At 43.5% G+C, this 17,080-nt stretch overlaps 1 protein-coding gene across 23 annotated transcripts in view; it reads left to right on the top strand.

Annotated features, from left to right (window-relative positions):
• The window catches only part of CLASP1 (cytoplasmic linker associated protein 1), a 316,975-nt gene that overhangs the window by 221,224 nt on the left and 78,671 nt on the right, over window positions 1-17,080 (top strand). For 21 of the 23 annotated variants that reach the window (XM_029070008.2, XM_029070425.2, XM_029070295.2 and 18 more), the window contains 5 exons: window positions 5,228-5,291; window positions 5,517-5,519; window positions 7,844-8,007; window positions 12,493-12,571; window positions 14,648-14,791. In XM_029070008.2, coding sequence (XP_028925841.1) covers window positions 5,228-5,291; window positions 5,517-5,519; window positions 7,844-8,007; window positions 12,493-12,571; window positions 14,648-14,791 — 454 coding nt within the window. The remainder of the gene's footprint in view (window positions 1-5,227; window positions 5,292-5,516; window positions 5,520-7,843; window positions 8,008-12,492; window positions 12,572-14,647; window positions 14,792-17,080) is intronic. The other 2 variants (XM_029070041.2, XM_039913412.1) reach the window with 1 other exon arrangement.

The raw sequence follows: 17,080 nt of genomic DNA on the forward strand, positions 1-17,080 counted from the left end.
CCACATGGGGCTCACGGTGTAAGTAGGAAGGGGAATCCCCAGTTTACAGTTGAGGGAACTGAGGCCCTGAGAAGTGAGATGACTTGCCCAAGGTCACACAACAGGCAAGTAGTAGAGCCGGGGTCACACCTGCACCCAAGGTCACACTGATAAGTGGGAGGTAGAATTAGAACCCAGTTCCTTCTGACTCCAAGGCCCTCGCCCCTGTGCCAATCAAATAAGGTTTGGGGGCGGGGAGGGTGGAGATTGGCCAAGCGGAGGCCGGAGGCTGGAACGGCCTTGGAGCACAGGTCACAAATGCCCACGGCTCTGAGTTCCTGGGCATCGAACCAGGATATGCCGCAGCCTGTCACGTGTCATCCGTGTCCTGGGCATCAGACATCCGCTCGGCAACTGGAATCAGCACCCTTAAATAGTGCTGGAGAAACAGCGAGGCTCAATGGAAAGAGCACAGGCTTGGGAATCAGAGGACGTGGGTTCCATTCCCGGCTCTACTGCTTGTCAGTTGTGTGACTTTGGACAAATCACTTAACTTCTCTGGGCCTCAGTTCCCTCATCTGCAAAATGGGGATTAAGTCTATGAGACCCCCGTGGGACAACCGGATCACCATGTATCCCCTCAGTGCTTAGAACAGTGATTTGCACATAATAAGCGCTTAACAAATACCATCATTATTCTTATTATAATTATTATGAAATAATAATGTTGGTATTTGTTAAGCGCTTACTATGTGCCGAGCACTGTTCTAAGCGCTGGGGTAGACATAGGGGAATCAGGTTGTCCCACGTGGGCTCACAGTTTTCATCCCCATTTTACAGATGAGGGAACTGAGGCACAGAGAAGTTAAGTGACTTGCCCACAGTCACACAGCCGACAAGTGGCAGAGCTGGGATTCGAACTCATGAGCCCTGACTCCAAAGCCCGTGCTCTTTCCACTGAGCCACGCTGCTTCTCCAATAGCAACCATGGGATGGTTGAGAGGCTCAGTACTCATTGTGGACAGGGAATGTATCTGTTTATTGTTATATTGGACTCTCCCAAGCACTGAGTACAGTGCTCTGCACACAGTAAGCACTCAACAGATAGTATTGAATGAATGAATTCCTCCCAAAAGGGAAGTGTTCGTGGGTGAGAATGAGATGCTTCGTTACGGGCGGCTAATGGATGAATAGATTTCACCCAAGAGAAAGCACTCATTAGAAGGTGAGAGCTGGGTGCTGTGCCACATGGGAGCAGAACCTAAGTGGACCCCCACCTGGGCTTCCCTATCAGCACCTGGGATGGGTAGCCTGCATGGGCACTCCGACATGCGCGAGCAACATAGAAGTATATTCCTCCCACTAGGGAAGCCTAATGTAATTCAATAGTATTTATTGCACGCTTACTGTTTGCAGAGCACTGTACTAAGCACTTGGAATGTACAATTCGGCAACAGATAGAGACAATCCCTGCCCAGTGACGGGCTCACAGTCTAAACGATAATGTTGGTATTTGTTAAGTGCTTACTATGTGCCGAGAACTGTTCTAAGCGCTGGGGTAGATACAGGGTGATCAGGTTGTCCCATGTGAGGCTCACAGTCTTAATCCCCATTTTACAGATGAGGTAACTGCGGCACCGAGAAGTCAAGTGACTTGCCCAAAGTCACACAGCTGATAATCAAACAGTTCTATTCCTCCCAATGGGGGAGCCCCCAAAATAATTCAATGATCATATTCTTCCGATAGGGAAGTCCAATATAATCAAATAATGATATTCCTCCCGATAGGGGAGGCTCCAGTATAATTCAGTGATCATGTTCTTCTGATAGGGAAACCCAATGTGATTAAGCAACCACATTCTTGCTGATAGGGAAGTCCTAACCTAATTTCAGAATTACATTCCTCTCGATAGGGGTAGTTCAGTCATTTACATCTAAAGTAATTCAATAATTATATCCTTCCCAAAAGGGAAGTTCAATCCGTCTCATCTAAAATAATCCAATAATTATCTCCTTCCCAAAGACTAAGTTCATTTCACCACATCTAAAATTCTATCCTTCCCGACAGGGAAGTCATCTAAAATAATTAAATAATGAAACAGTCAAATAATTATATCCTTTCCAAGGGAAGGTCAGTTCACTGCGTGGAATAAATTTTGTATAAATCCAACCCCTGACTCTGGACTCTCTCACGCCACGCCGATCTTCGAACCCGGCATTCATTTATTGAATCGTATTTATTGAACATTTACTGTGTGCAGAGCACTGTACTCAGTGCTTAGGAGAGTACAGTGTAAAAATAAGCAGGTACATTCCCTGCCCACTACAAGCTTACAGTCTAGAGGGGTGATGGGTGACAATCACTGAGGTAAGGTAGAAGAAGGCAAGCGGATTGAACCTCAACCTCAACCTCACTGCTAAAAATGGACCAGAGGCTATGGGTGAAGTAGTTTTAAGTTTTTGGCTTTAAGGCATTTTGGAAATAATAAAGTTTGATTTGGGGAATAGGCTTGATACATTTTACCTGAATCCTGAGCCAATAACACCAAGGAGTCTTTCCAAGATGTTTGCCCACTCAGAGTCTTGACTGTGTGATATAACCCAAATGAATTAAAATCCACCCTAGGAGTAAGATAAGCACTTTGTGAGGAGGAACGTTAATAACTCTTTGAGACCATTTCTACCGGATGTGTAATAATACCAGCGAGTAGCTTTAGGGACGAGGACGATTAATGTCAATACCATGGATGAGCCCTTGTGAGAATTCAGCTCAGTATTAGTCTTTGAATGGGGCCAGTTGGCATTTGATCCTGCATTAGCAGAATTGCCTAATGGATAGAGCACAGGTCTGGGAACTGGGTTCTAATCCTGGCTCTGCCACTTGTCTACTCTCTGTGACCTTGGCAAGTCATTTGCTTTATCAGTGCCTTAGTTTCCTCACCTGTAAAATGGGGATTAAAGGGGATTACTCCCTCCATGTAGGAAAGGGACTATGTCCAACCTGATTATTTTGTATCTGTGCCAGAGTTTAAATGTTTGGCTCACAGTAACTTTTTAGTTAGTGGATAGAGCCCGGGCCTGAGAGTCAGAAGGACACGGGTTCTAATTCCAGCTCAGCCGCTTGTCTGCTGAGTGGCCTTGGGCAAATCATTTTGCTTCTTTGTGCCTCAGTTAACTCATCTGTAAAATGGGGATTAAGACTGTGAGTCCTATGCGCTACAGGGACTATGTCCAACCCAATTGACTTGTATCTACCCCAGTGCTTAGTACAGTGCCTGGCACATAGTAAGCACTTAACAAATACTATTATTATTATTATGTTCAACAAGTACCACTATCATTAGTCATCCATTTGTTCTGGGTAAGGAGCACCGAACGTGACCTCTATATTATGATCGTGTGAGATGAATATGCTGTATATCCTGAGTTTTGGTGCTTCTCCACAATTCCCAAGGTGACTTTTGACGTGAATGGGCACATAGAATACTCTTATCACGGGCTATCAGTGTTGGTATACACTTTAGGAATTAGTCCCAGCACCATCCTAATGTCTTAGAAGAGAACTAAGTTCTCTGTTACCAATGTAATTTGTTTTGAATACAATCCAGGCCACTTTTCACACATACTAATGAAGAGCTCACACTAGTTTAGCCAGAAAAATAGTACTGTCTGTGACCCCAGAGTGTGCAATTGACCTTAAAGTCTGTTACCTTAGAAGGGTTCCCTCTAGACTTTAAGCTCACAGCGGATAGTGATCGTGCCTGCCAATTCTGTTGGATCGTATTCTCTCAAGCGATTAATACAGTGCTCTCTCTGCACACAGTAGGTGCTCAATAAATACTATCGATGATGATCGATTCACTCTCTGACCTGTATGAACGTAAGTGACTTTTCCAGATCAACTTGTCCATTTAGGTTACCTTGGCTTTTCTATTATGATTTTGGAGTTTAATTAACAAGCCAAATTCAGTGAGTGTTCATCTGGGGCACTTGAGATTTGCATGTTACCTGAAATTTTGTTGATCTCAAACTGTCTCAGCCTAATCAGCAGCTCACTAGTTAGAGAGTCCTGCCACTAAAAGTCACGTTGCAAGATCAATATATCCATTTCCTCTTGCTCCAGGAAGGCGTCTGAACTATGCCAGTAGAAATCTGCACTGGATATCCTCAAGGATGGTTCTCTAATGATAACCTGTGTTCTACCTCCCTCAGAAAATCAATTATTAAAATAATGTTTCTTGTATTTTGTTAATAACAATAATAATTGTGGCATTGGTTAAACGCTTACAATGCATTAAGCACTCTACCAAGTGCTGGGGAAGAAACAAGCTAATGAGGTTCCACATGGGCTTTATGTCTAAGTAGGAGAGAAGACAGGTATTGAGTTCCCATTTTTACAGATGAGGAAATTGAGACACAGAGAAGTTAAGTTACTTGCCTAAAGTCACACAGCAGGTAAGTGGCAGACCCGAAATTAGAACCTAGGTCCTCTAACCCCCAGGCCTGTGCTCTTTCCACAAGATCGTGCTGCTTTTTGAAGTGTTTTGTTTAGAGTCTTCCCCTGACAATTACATCAACTCCTTATTTCACCAACCTATTTGCCCTCCTCTTTGCATTGCTTCTGCTTTTGGGTGTGTACCCCTTAAATACTTTGATACCCCACCTTCAAGCCCACAGTACTTATCTGTAATCTGTACCCTGACATTTCCCTTGTGTGTAATTTATTTTAATGTCTGCCTCTCCCTCTTGACTGTAAATTCCTTGTGAGTAGGGATCAAGTCTACCATCTCTATTCTGTTGTACATTCCCAAATGCTTTAGTACAGTACTGTGCACACAGTAAATTCAAAAAATGCCACTGAATGATTGGCATTAACAAAATCTATTGTGGTGATAACAAAGTATTCTCTGAGAACCTCCAAGAGGATCGTTAGCAACTCTCACTCTCAATAACTTCTTTATTTCCCATCTGAACAGCTCCTGCTTTAAGGAAATGTATTTCCTCTTTTTTCAGGACACTATCATTGATTATAATCCCTCTTCATAGTCTAATATCATTATTAGAACATCTTGTGACTGTCCCTTCTCTCGACTTCATAATCCCTTATTCCTACCACTCTGATGAAAGAGCTTCCATAACCCTGAAATAATAAATTTATGTAGCAAAAGAAGAATTAAACCAGTCAAATTTTCAGGTATTTATGATTAATTCTAATCTAACCAGTTTTAATATCATTGCATTTTTGTAGTCGAGTAGAATTAAAAAGACTGTGTGAGATCTTCACTCGGATGTTTGCTGATCCTCACAGCAAGGTAAGTCTTGGATGAGTATTAGAATCTTTGACTTTTTGTTTCTATCTGCATGTTAATCACAACGTTTAATGTAATACCTCTCGAGATATGGAGAATTTCCTCGGGCCCTTTTTTAGGTTTTGAACTGATAGTGTAGATCCCACCACTAGAGCTCACAACTTGATATTATGTTATCCTTAGAGTCTTGTAATCCTGTGGAAATGATAAAGCCTAAAGATGTGTCAGAGAGTGGGATATTAACATAATGGCAAAGAGTTCATTTAAACAGTGAAAGTTAAAAGTTAATACTATAGTTGTAGCTCTTATTTGTTACCAGCCAGGTATATTTAAAAAGAAAATTTAGCAAAAGCTCTGTTTTCACAGGTGATTGACATTTGAAGTCAGTGTATCCTTAAAGTGGATTGTGAAGTCCCTAGGAGTCCAATAAATGCTACTGAATGAATAGGAGTCCATAACATCAAATTGGGCATACAGAGTTCCAAAACATTCTACTAGGGGGTGCAGAAAATGCCGCATTGGGTGGAATGGGAAATCCCCAATATGGAGGCGGGGAGGAGTTTGGGGCAAGGGGCGGCCAAAGTTTAATTTTTCTCAAAAAGTTAAATCCATTAAAAATTTGGATTTGTTTTTACAGATTTGAGTATTTGGGCATGTTCTTTAGCTAGTCCAGTCCCATGCTCTCGGTAGGCCCTCAGTACATAGCAGATTGAGGCTACTTACACATTTTAGTTTCTGCCTTAGTGGGCAGTCACCCACGTGGTCCTTCAGAGTCCCATTTGACACCTCCTTTCTGAGGATGATTTTTCCTTTTGTATTGCCAGATATTCACTTTAGAAACTAAAGGCCTGATGAGACAAGCCTTGTAGAATAAGAGTCCTAAAGGCTAGTCATTTCAGCATCAGTGTCTTCTCTGGACAACAACCCCAGATCAAACTCTATGATCCTAGTTGCCCAGTTGTAGCCTTTGAAACAACAGAACTGAGTTGACCACAGAGCTCAGTCAAGTTTGGTTCTTTGCTATGGACTTCTGCCTTCAGACCAGGAAGCAGCATCCTCCTCTGTGCAGAGAGAGAGTGGTACAAAATAGGAGCTTGAGCTGAGAACAGTGACTGTGAAATATGGTCCTGTGGGCATTCTTTACTTTTCTAAGTAAAGATTAGAAGCCTTCAATAAAGGAGGCTTTGGCCGCTATGGAGAGGCGATGAAGAAGCCATTCTAGAGTTCCTTGGGGTTCCTCATCATCAAAAAAACCCCAAAAACTTAATTGGAGGTGGCCCTGACAAAATATATTTTCAATAGAGATAAGATTTAGAACTTTTGGAAGGAGCAACTGGATCATCCTCGGGATTCAAAAAAATTAATTTGAGATGACCCTGATAGGTTTTCAGTTGGTAAAAAGTTGAAAGCTTTTGGAAGGAGCAAGTGAATTGTTCTAGATATTTCAAAAACAAAAAAATATCTAGAACAATTCACTTGCTCCTTCCAAAAGTTCTAAATTTTTTCCCGACATAAGAGCAACTTAATTTTGAGCTGGCCCTGACAGAATTCATTTTGAGTTAAGATAAGATTTAGAACTTTTGCAAAGGACAACTGGAGACTTCTTTAGATTCATAATGGGTTTTCTGTCATCTATCACCTCTAGAATACTGATTCAGAACCAGTCTGGATCAATAATGAAGGAAAGTTGTTTCCAGCAGATGGGTCAGTCAGTCAGTCAGCCATATTTATTGAGCATTTACTGTGTGCAGAGCACTGTACTAAGCGCTTGGTGAGTTCACTGTGACAGACACATTCCCTGCCCACAACGAGCTTACAGTCTAGAGGGGGAGACCGGTGTTAATATAAATAAGTAAATTTACAGATATGTGCATAAGTGCTGTGGGGCTGGGAGGGAATTTGCAGTGAATTTGGGGGAACAGTTTAGTTGCCACTGGGTAGGAGTTAGTGGTCTAAGAAGCCCTCTGCCTAAGGATCACCAGAATATTTCTGCTGGTATGGGTGGCTACTAGTGTCAGATATTTCAAACATGGGAGGCTGGGCCCTGCTGAGTAATTGCACTGGAGGTAAATGGAAACTGCCAAAGCGATGGCAGCTTTATTTATCCCTTTATTCATCGCCCCCACTCCAAACAAGCTGGAGGGCCTCAAATCAGCAGTTGAGGGACAGGAAGTATTTCATGGTATGTTAACAGATATCTAAAGTTCACTTTTTTGGCCTTTGAAACTGCATCACGAATAGCTATCAGTTCACTATGTGTGTTAACAAATTATTTGTTTTGTTGCATGGCCTGCTTTGCGGTGGAATTCACAACAGAGAGTAAGTCCCTCCCCTTTTTCCTTTATCTGTGTACTGCAACACATCACGTCTGTCTGATGTCTGTCATCATTGGTGACGTTAGCCCGTGAACCCGTGTCCTGTCGTCTGTAACAATCTTATGAACGTGACATTGTAGACTACTTTTTAGAGATCTAGCATTTCAAGAAACGCCCCCACTCCTCAAACACAAAGAAGAAAAGCGTACAGCAGAAATAAAAATTGTTGCTCATTTGCAGGTTTTCAGTATGTTCCTGGAGACTTTGGTGGACTTTATAATAATCCATAAGGACGACTTGCAGGATTGGCTGTTTGTCCTTCTGACTCAGTTGCTGAAGAAAATGGGGGCAGACTTACTTGGGTCTGTACAGGCCAAAGTTCAGAAGGCTCTTGATGTAACAAGGTAAGATGTATTCTGATCACTTAGAGCGGAGTGTATTTTCTGAAATAATTCAGCTGCATTTTGGGGGGAACCATAAATTAGTGGTGGAAAGGGAATGAAGGGGGAGGTGGTGAGAGAACAGATCCCAGGGTGCCTGGGGGCGAGATGAGGAGGGAGAGGTAGCAAGGGAAGCTTTGAGGAAGATGAGGAGTAATAATAATAATAATGTTGGTATTTGTTAAGCGCTTACTATGTGCAGAGCACTGTTCTAAGAGCTGGGGTAGATACAGGGTGATCAGGTTGTCCCACGTGGGGCTCACAGTCTTAATCTCCGTTTTACAGGTGAGGTAACTGAGGCCCAGAGAAGTTAAAGTGACTTGCTCACAGTCACACAGCTGACAAGTGACGGAGCCGGGATTCGAACCCATGAATAGTCATATTGAGTACAGACCTGGGAGTCAGAAGGAAATGGCTCTAATCATGGCTCTGCCACTTGTCTGCCACTTTGGGCAAGTCTGGGCAAGCCACTTAACTTCTGTGTGCCTCAGTTACCTCATCTGTAAAATGGGGATTAAGGCTGGGAGGCCCACGTGGGACAACCTGATTACCTTGTACCTACCCTGCTGCTTAGAGAAGCAGTGTGGCTCACTGGAAAGAGCCTGGGCTTGGGAGTCAGAGGTCATGGGTTCGAATGCCGGCTCTGCCACTTGTCAACTGTATGACTGTGGGCAAGTCACTTCACTTCTCTGTGCCTCAATTACTTCATCTGTAAAATGGGGATTAAGACTGTGAGCCTCACGTAGGACAACCTGATTACCCTGTATCTACCCCAGCGCTTAGAACAGTGCTCTGCACATAGTAAGCGCTTAACAAATACCAACATTATTTTTATTATTATTACCCCAATAGTTAGAACAGTGCTTGGCACATAGTAAGCGCTTAGCAAATGCAATCATTATTATTATTACTAATCCTTTCTGTGTCTCAGTTAACTCATCTGTAAAATGGGGATTAATACTGGGACGCCCATGTGAGACGGACCATTTCTGACCTACCAACCTTGTATTTATCCTAGTGCTTAGTACAGTGCCTGGCACATAGAAAGTGCTTAACAAATACCATTTTTAAAAAAGCAGCAGCAGACATCCAGCAAAAACCTTAGGTTTAGAGAGTTCAGCTCTGTTTATGATGAAGATGACCATGGTGATGATTTTTGTTAAGAGATTACTGGGTGCCAAGCACTGTACTAACCACTGGGCTAGATATAAGATAATTAGGTCAGGCACAGTTCCTCTCAGGTAGCTGATTCACACCTACTGAATCCCCATTTTACAGATGAGGAAACTGAGGCCCAGAGAGGCAAAGTGACTTGCCCTAAGTCACACAGCAGGCCAGTAACAGAGCCAAGATGAGAAGCCAGGTCCTCTGACTCCCAGGCCCACTCTCTATCCACTAGGCAACGCAGCTTTTCACCCAACCCATCCCCTCCCAGTCCGACTCCTCCCTTCCCCGCCCAAGTCTGGAAGAGACCCCCCTCCACATCCTCGGCTCCTCTTCGAGGTTCTCTGGTCCGCTTCCTTCCTGACCATTCTTTTGCTAAAAGAGGGGATTGGCAGCACCAGGGTTGATCGGTCAGCAGCTTGAGTCACGTTCAAGATTTCAGCTAGCCAACCGACACCTTTACTACGTTAATGAACATTTGTAGGTGCATTTTGAGGAACCACACATAACTCAAGAAATCCTAATAGTGAGAGGGAAATATGCCTACAGACCAATGTCATTGAAGGCACATGCTCTCCAAGAAGTCTTCCCTGACTAACCCCTCCTCTCTTCTCCCACTTCCTTCTGCGTCGCAATATGCCTACAGACCAATGTCATTGAAGGCACATGCTCTCCAAGAAGCCTTCCCTGACTAACCCCTCCTCTCTTCTCCCACTTCCTTCTGCGTCACCTTGACTTGCTCCCTTTGTTCATCCTCCCTCCCATCCCCAAAGCACTTGGGTATATATCTGTAATTTATTCATTTATTTATGTATATTAATGTCCGCCTCCCCCTCTAGACTGTGAACTCGTTGTGGGCAGGGAATGTATCTGTTGTATCATCCTCTCCTAAGTGCTTAATACAGTGCTTTTCACACACAATAAACACTCAGTAATTACAATTGAATAATGAATGGGGTTTCTGATGCTCTAGCAAGTTGTGGAAGACATTTCTATTTCATTATGTGGCACTTATGCAATGTGTGAACGAGTAATAGCAAGGGTAATAGGTATGTAGTATGTTGCACCTGAAACAGCTAGATCGAGGGAAAAGGACTAATAAACATTCAATTTTAATTTTCTTAGGAGTCTTGCCTTAATAGTATTATCGTCATGGTCTTTAAGCGCTTACTGTGTGCCAAGCACTGTATTAAGCTCTGGGTAAATACAATAATGACGGTATTTGTTAGGCATTTGTTCCAGGCACTTTACTAAGTTCTGGGGTAGATACAAGCAAATCGGGTTGGACACAGTCCCTGTCCCACGTAAGACTCACAGTTTTAATTCCCATTCTACAGATGAGGGAACAGAGACACAGAGTAGTGAAGTGACTTGCAGACAACTTGTGGAGCCAGGATTAGAAACTGGGTCCTTCTGTATCCACTAGACCACATGGGGCTCATAGTCTAAGCTTAAATGTCCGCTTTCTTTCATCTAAAGTATTGAAATCAAACCAATCAGTGGTATTTATTGAGCCCTTACTGTATGCAGAGCACTGTACTAAGCACTTAAAACAGTGTCCCATTTTTCCATGAAGATTCTGAAAGCTTTTTGTTGATAAACTAACAGGCCACTTAGTCTATACTTGATCATTATATTCTGTATTTTTAAGTTTCGTTAGATAAGATGATGATCAGCAAAAGAGTAGAATTAGCCAAAGAGCAAGAGATAATTATTTCCTCCAAACAAATTTTCCTTCTGATTTTATTAGAAATCTCAAAATGATGATAGTGCTTCATTGATGTTGGATTTTAGAATATAATCCATCTTCTCAGCATCTTATCTCTTTCAGAATTAGCAGCTCACTCTCAGTTGGCTTCAGAAAATAGAGATTCCTAACTTTAATGCACATGTACATGCATTCACTCTACTCTTATTTAGATCATCTCATGACTCCTTGGTTGTCTAAATCAGTAGACACCTCAAGGATTAAATTCATCAATAAATTAGGCCGTATTCCCCACAGAATTATTTAGTGCTTAGAAGGCATGAGATCACCACAGGGAAATGCTAAACATATTTGGTTTTTGAGGGCTTCAGTATTTTATACGGTCACTCTGCTATATTTTACATTATCCAAAAGACATTCTAAATAGTGTTTTTTGAGCTTGAACATTCCTCCTTGATGAAACTTTTGTGTTTTCCATATACTCATTCCTTCCCACCTCAGGAATCTGAACTTACTGATGACCAACATAATTGTTTAACATCAATAGTAGCTTATTATTATTATTATTATCCTCACCTGGAGTTTTGAATTATCATTAGAAGACAATTGGTTTCGAAGTCACGCCTCGAGGGCATTTCATTGTATGATCATGAGAAAGTCCACAATTTCAAAGTCCTTTCTTCCTAAAAGCCAAGTTTCTGATAATAATAATGATAATAATGCTTTGTTCAGCACTTACCATGTTCCGAGCACTGAATGGTATTTATTGCAGGCTAAACATTTGAGAGAGTACAGTGCAGTAAGTAGGCAAGACACTTGCCTTAAAGTAATTGAAGTCTAGCCAGGGAGACAGACATTAAAATAAGATACAGAAAGGGGAAGCAACCAAGTATAAGGATACGTAGAATATTTACGTAAGTGCTGTTGGAGTGGGGTGATTACCGAAGGGCTTAGTGGATAAGGCTTTAAATGCGTTGGTGGCACAGAAGAAAGGGAAAACAGGAGGAGAGATTAGTTTGGGAAGGCTTCCTGTAGGAGGTATAATTTTAATAGGGCTCCGAAGATGGGGAGAGTGGTCATCTGTCAGATATAAAGCAGAGAGGAGTTCCCCCAGGAAGGTGGGGTGTGAACAAGAGGTAGATAGGGAGGGACAAGATTGAGGTAAGGTGAGTAGGTTGCTGTTAGAAAACCAAAGATTACAGGCTGGGTTTTAGTGGGAGAAAGGTAAAGGGAAGAAAGCAGGTTGAGTGTCTTAAAGCTGATGGTCAGGAGTTACTGCTTGATGAGTAGAAAAACCTTTGGAGGTTTTTGAGGAGTGGAGAGATGTGAGCTGATTTTTTATTTTTAGAAAAGGGATCCAGGCACCCCAGTGAAGTGTAGGCTAGAGAGGGGAGAGGCTGGAGGCAGGGAGGTCAGCCTGGAGGCAGTAGTCAGGCTACCAGATCAGACACATCCCTGTCTCACAAAATAATGTCCTGACTGTTGATTGTTTTATTGAAATCTACTCTGATGCTCTAAATTTTTTTCCAGTAATTCCTTTTGAAAAATCAATATTTGGTTCCTTTTTTTTTGTCTAGAGATTCTTTTCCGTTTGATCAGCAGTTTAACATTTTGATGAGATTTATCGTAGATCAGACACAGACGCCCAACCTCAAGGTCAGTAACTCCGAGTGCTGTCAGTAAATATAAATGTCTGTCAATTAAACCTCAAAATTCTGTTCCAGAAGTTGTTAATGGGAATATTTATTTAGTGCTCACTTTGGTGCCCTGTACTAGGCGCTTGGGAAATACAGAATAACAGAGAAATTCTCTGCTCTCAAGGAGTTTACACTTTCGTGGGGGAAATCTACTCAAAAATATGTATAAAGCATGTGAACATATGTCTACAAGTAATATTTAAATTGGGTATCAATCAATGATTTTTACTGTATGCACCGCACACCCCCTTCCCCGACCAAGCTTGGCTCTGAGTCAGGAACTATGGACATTGCTGTGAGAGGATGCTCTCCAGTTGAGGAGATTTTTTTAAAAAATGGTATTTGTTAAGCAGTTATTTCACTTACGATGTTATTAATATTATCATGGTATTTGTAAAGTGCTTACTGCGTGTTAGATACAAGTTATTCGGATTGTCCCATGTGGGGCTCACAGACTTAATCCCCACTTTAAAGATGAGGTAACTGAGGCCCAGAGAAGTGATGCAACTTGCCCAAGGTCACCCAGCAGACATGTGGCAGCGCCAGGATTAGAACTCACGACCTCTGACTCCCAAGCCACTTGCCATTAGGCCATGCTGCTTCTCTTTTCCAGGCACTGTACTAAGCGTGGGGGAAGATGCGAGCTAATTAGGTCAGACACAGTCCAGGTCCCAGGCCCAGGTCCCATTTTACAGATGAGGGAACTGAGGCACAGAGAATTGAAGTGACTTGCCCAAGGTCACACAGCAGAGAGGCGGCGGACCTGGGATTAGAACCCTAGAAGCAGCGTGGCGCAGTGGAAAAGAGCACGGGCTTTGGAGTCGGGGCTCATGAGTTCGAATCCCAGCTCTGCCACTTGTCAGCTGTGTGACTGTGGGCAAGTCACTTAACTTCTCTGGGCCTCAGTTCCCTCATCTGTAAAATGGGGATGAAGATGTGAGCCCCACGTGGGACAACCTGATTCCCCTGTGTTTACCCCAGCGCTTAGAACAGTCCTCTGCACATAGTAAGCGCTTAACAAATACCAACATTATTATTATTATTAACACAGGCTCAGGCTCTAGCCACTAGACCATGCTGCTTCTCAACAAAGCACATACCCAGAAACCCAGGAAATTCCAGGGAGCAGCTTCCTAGCATCAGCATCCCTGGAGAGGGAACAGGGACCCAGCTCCAGCTACTCCAGTCCCCTGCTGAGCCGGGCTTGGGAAGCACAAGTTCGGGGGTCAGATTCTCCTACCTGCTGCTGGCTAGAGTCTAGACCTCTAGATTGTAAGCTCGTTATGGATAGGGAAAGTGTCTGCCGATTCTGTTGGATTGTACTCTCCCGAGCACTTAGTACAGGGGGACTCTGCATTTGAGAAGCAGCACGGCTCAGTGGAAAGAGCCCGGGCTTGGGAGTCAGAGGTCATGGGGTCTAATCCCAGCTCCACCACTGGTCAGCTTTGTGACTTTGGACAAGTCACTTAACTTCTCTGTACCTCAGTTACCTCATCTGTAAAATGGGGTTTAAGACCGCGAGGCCCATATGGAACAACCAGGTATTCCCCCCAGCGCTTAGAACAGTGCTGGGCACATAGTAAGCATTTAACAAACACCATCATTAGTATTACAGTAAACACTCCATTTAGTCGTATTCACCGAGTGCTTACTGTACTAAGTGCTTGGGAGACTAACTGAATAGATGCCATTGATTGATTATTCATTCAGTTGTATCTATTGAGCGCTTACTGTGTGCAGAGCACTATACTAAGCTGAGAGAAGCTCTGCGGCCATGATATGAGCTGTATTTTAAAGGCGGGCTGTAATGGAGTGACTCCGTGCATTTGCAGGGACCTGTTTGTAGCAGCCTGAGCCCTGGAGGGGGCTGGGGAAGGGCGCTCTGGGACCTGTGTCTGAATTGTGGACACACATGTCCCAACTGCATGCCGGGCACATTTAGAGGACGGCCGCACCTTCAAAAACGGGAAACAAGCGGGTCGGTCAACAGTCCGTCAGAATGAGCGTATAGAGTTTCCCCGATTGGCTCTCGCAGGTCAAAGTTGCCATCCTGAAGTACATCGAGTCGCTGGTCAGGCAGATGGATCCAACGGACTTTGTCAACTCTAGCGAGACGAGGCTTGCCGTCTCCCGAATCATAACCTGGACAACAGAACCAAAGAGTTCCGACGTGAGAAAGGTAGGTGAGAGATGCCAAAACGAATGTTCTTTCGGAAGGCGGCCCATGGTTGGTGATACTGTTTCGCGAAGGTCAAAGAAAATCAGCAGCTGATGGATGAGTTCCTGCCTTATGGACTTTGCAGCACTAATATTGCCGCTGTGCTGCTGTGGCCGGCCTGTTTAACTAAGGCTTTTAGGAGCGCTAAAGTTAATAAGGCTTCTGGACATTTCTATTACAGTGGGAATGACTCAAGAGTGGAATTGGGGTATGAGATTTCCTCTGCTCCCTGCAACCAAAGTGCAGCAATTGGGACTCAGAAGGAAGTCACAACACACAGGCATGCTCCAGGGTTGCCCAAATATTTCCTCAAGGCCTCCTTTTAGAACTTCCAGTTTTGATATTCTGGGTCCTTTGGAGTCCCAGAACACCTTGCTTCTCTCCTTTGAGCCCCGTGAGTAACGTCAGTGCCGAACAGGCCAATAATTGTGGTATTTGTTACGCTCTGACTATGTGGTAAGCATTATACTAAGCTCTGGGGTGGGGGCAAGGTAATCTGATTGGACAGAGTGCCCGACTCACAAGGGGTCACAGTCTAAGTGGGAGGGGGAGAGGTATTAAATCCTCATTTTACAGGTGAGGAAACTGAGGCCCAAATAAATAAAGTGACTTGCCCAAGGTCACACAGCCAACAAGTGGTGGATTGGGGCTTAGAACCCAGGTCCTCTGACTCCCGGGCCTGGACTCTTTCCGCTGGGTCAGGCCAGGATAACCACTCTGTGACAGCTAGCTGCAGCTTGTGGGCTCTTAAATGAAGAATGGCAAGTGCTTTTCTCCCCAGCTCAATGAAATGTGACAATTTATGGGTGCGTGTATGAAGTCGCTTTCATTTTCTAAGGCAGTACCATCATGGTATAGTCTTGATGAGTTTGTTTTTTTTATAATCAGATCCCCCACAGATCAATTTAAAATAGAATTATGCCATGACACTCAACAACAAGACCCAAAGAAGCAGCGTGGCCTAGCAGATAGAGCACAGGCCTGGAAGTCAGAGGACCTGGGTTCTAATCCCGGCTCCGCCACTTGTCCGCTGTGTCCTCTAAACTGTAAGCTCACTGTGGTCAGGGAATGTATCTATTATATTGTTAAATTGTACTCTCCCAAGTGCTTAGTACAGTCCTCTGTACACAGTAAGCGCTCAGTAAATACTATTCACTGACTGACTGACCTTCGGCAAGTTGCCTTAGTTACCTCATCTGTAAAATGGGAACTGAGTCCTCCTCCCTCCAACTTAGACTGTGAGCCCTCTGTGGACAGGGACTGTGTCCAACCTGATAATCTCATATCTTCCCTAGAAGTTAGAACAGTACTTGACACGAAATAAGTGCTTAAAAGACAGTATTTACAAAAGAAGAAAAAAGACCCTCATGTGAATTAGGTATGAGTTTCCTTTGTATCCGGGTTGGTGACTTTCCAGTGCCATGATTGTTGAGATGCTATCAAGAAACATTTTGCTGTATTGAAAAGTGTTTTCAGCATGTCTCGATGATATTGTTCTCCAAACAGCCTGTTATTTATAGGATGGAAGTGGTTCATTGTCCAGAATCCCATGTCATCAGCTCGATTGTTTAAACAAAAACACCTCGCTGTTCCTCCTTATTCTGAACAGGCACCTAGTTCCCAATTCCCAGAGACAACGAATCTGTTTGCTGGGGATGAGAGAAAATGCTAGCTCTCGAATTTAACACTCCAAACATCGCTTCCTGAATCAAGTTGTTTGCTAAGTTTGGGGCACTGAAAAATGGAGGTGGGCCAGAGAAACCACCCCACGAAGGTGAGATTGGAGTGAGAATGTCAGTGCAGATATTTCTGGACAAACTCTGTGCTGAGTGGATGTCGCTCTGAAGTGGAGTCACATTGGCAAAGGAATGGAAATGGAAAAAGTAACCCCTAAAGTATCCCAGCACTGTTCCTATCTAACCATCGCCAACTCACAAGCTAGGGCAAGTAAGGAATGTATCAGGGCTAGGGGCATGCGGAGGTTAAGAGGGAAATCGTTCTTTTCATTCAGTGAACGATTGAGTCGTTTGGAGCCAGAGGAAACTTGTAAATCTTGTTTTGAAGATGGCAGGACCCCAAAAAATTGTGGTAAAAACACCAATTAAAGAAACCGTTACTGAAATCTCATTTCCCAAACTCTTTTCATGTAAAGTCTTTCGGCAGAAAATCGGGGTCTCTCGTTACTAGATTATTCTTTCAAAGCTGGTTTGTATTGTGGTACCTGCTTTGTCCATAAGGAAGGTTTTCAAA

Source organism: Ornithorhynchus anatinus, chromosome 1, assembly GCF_004115215.2.
Source record: "Ornithorhynchus anatinus isolate Pmale09 chromosome 1, mOrnAna1.pri.v4, whole genome shotgun sequence".
Classification (NCBI taxonomy): Eukaryota; Metazoa; Chordata; class Mammalia; order Monotremata; family Ornithorhynchidae; genus Ornithorhynchus; species Ornithorhynchus anatinus.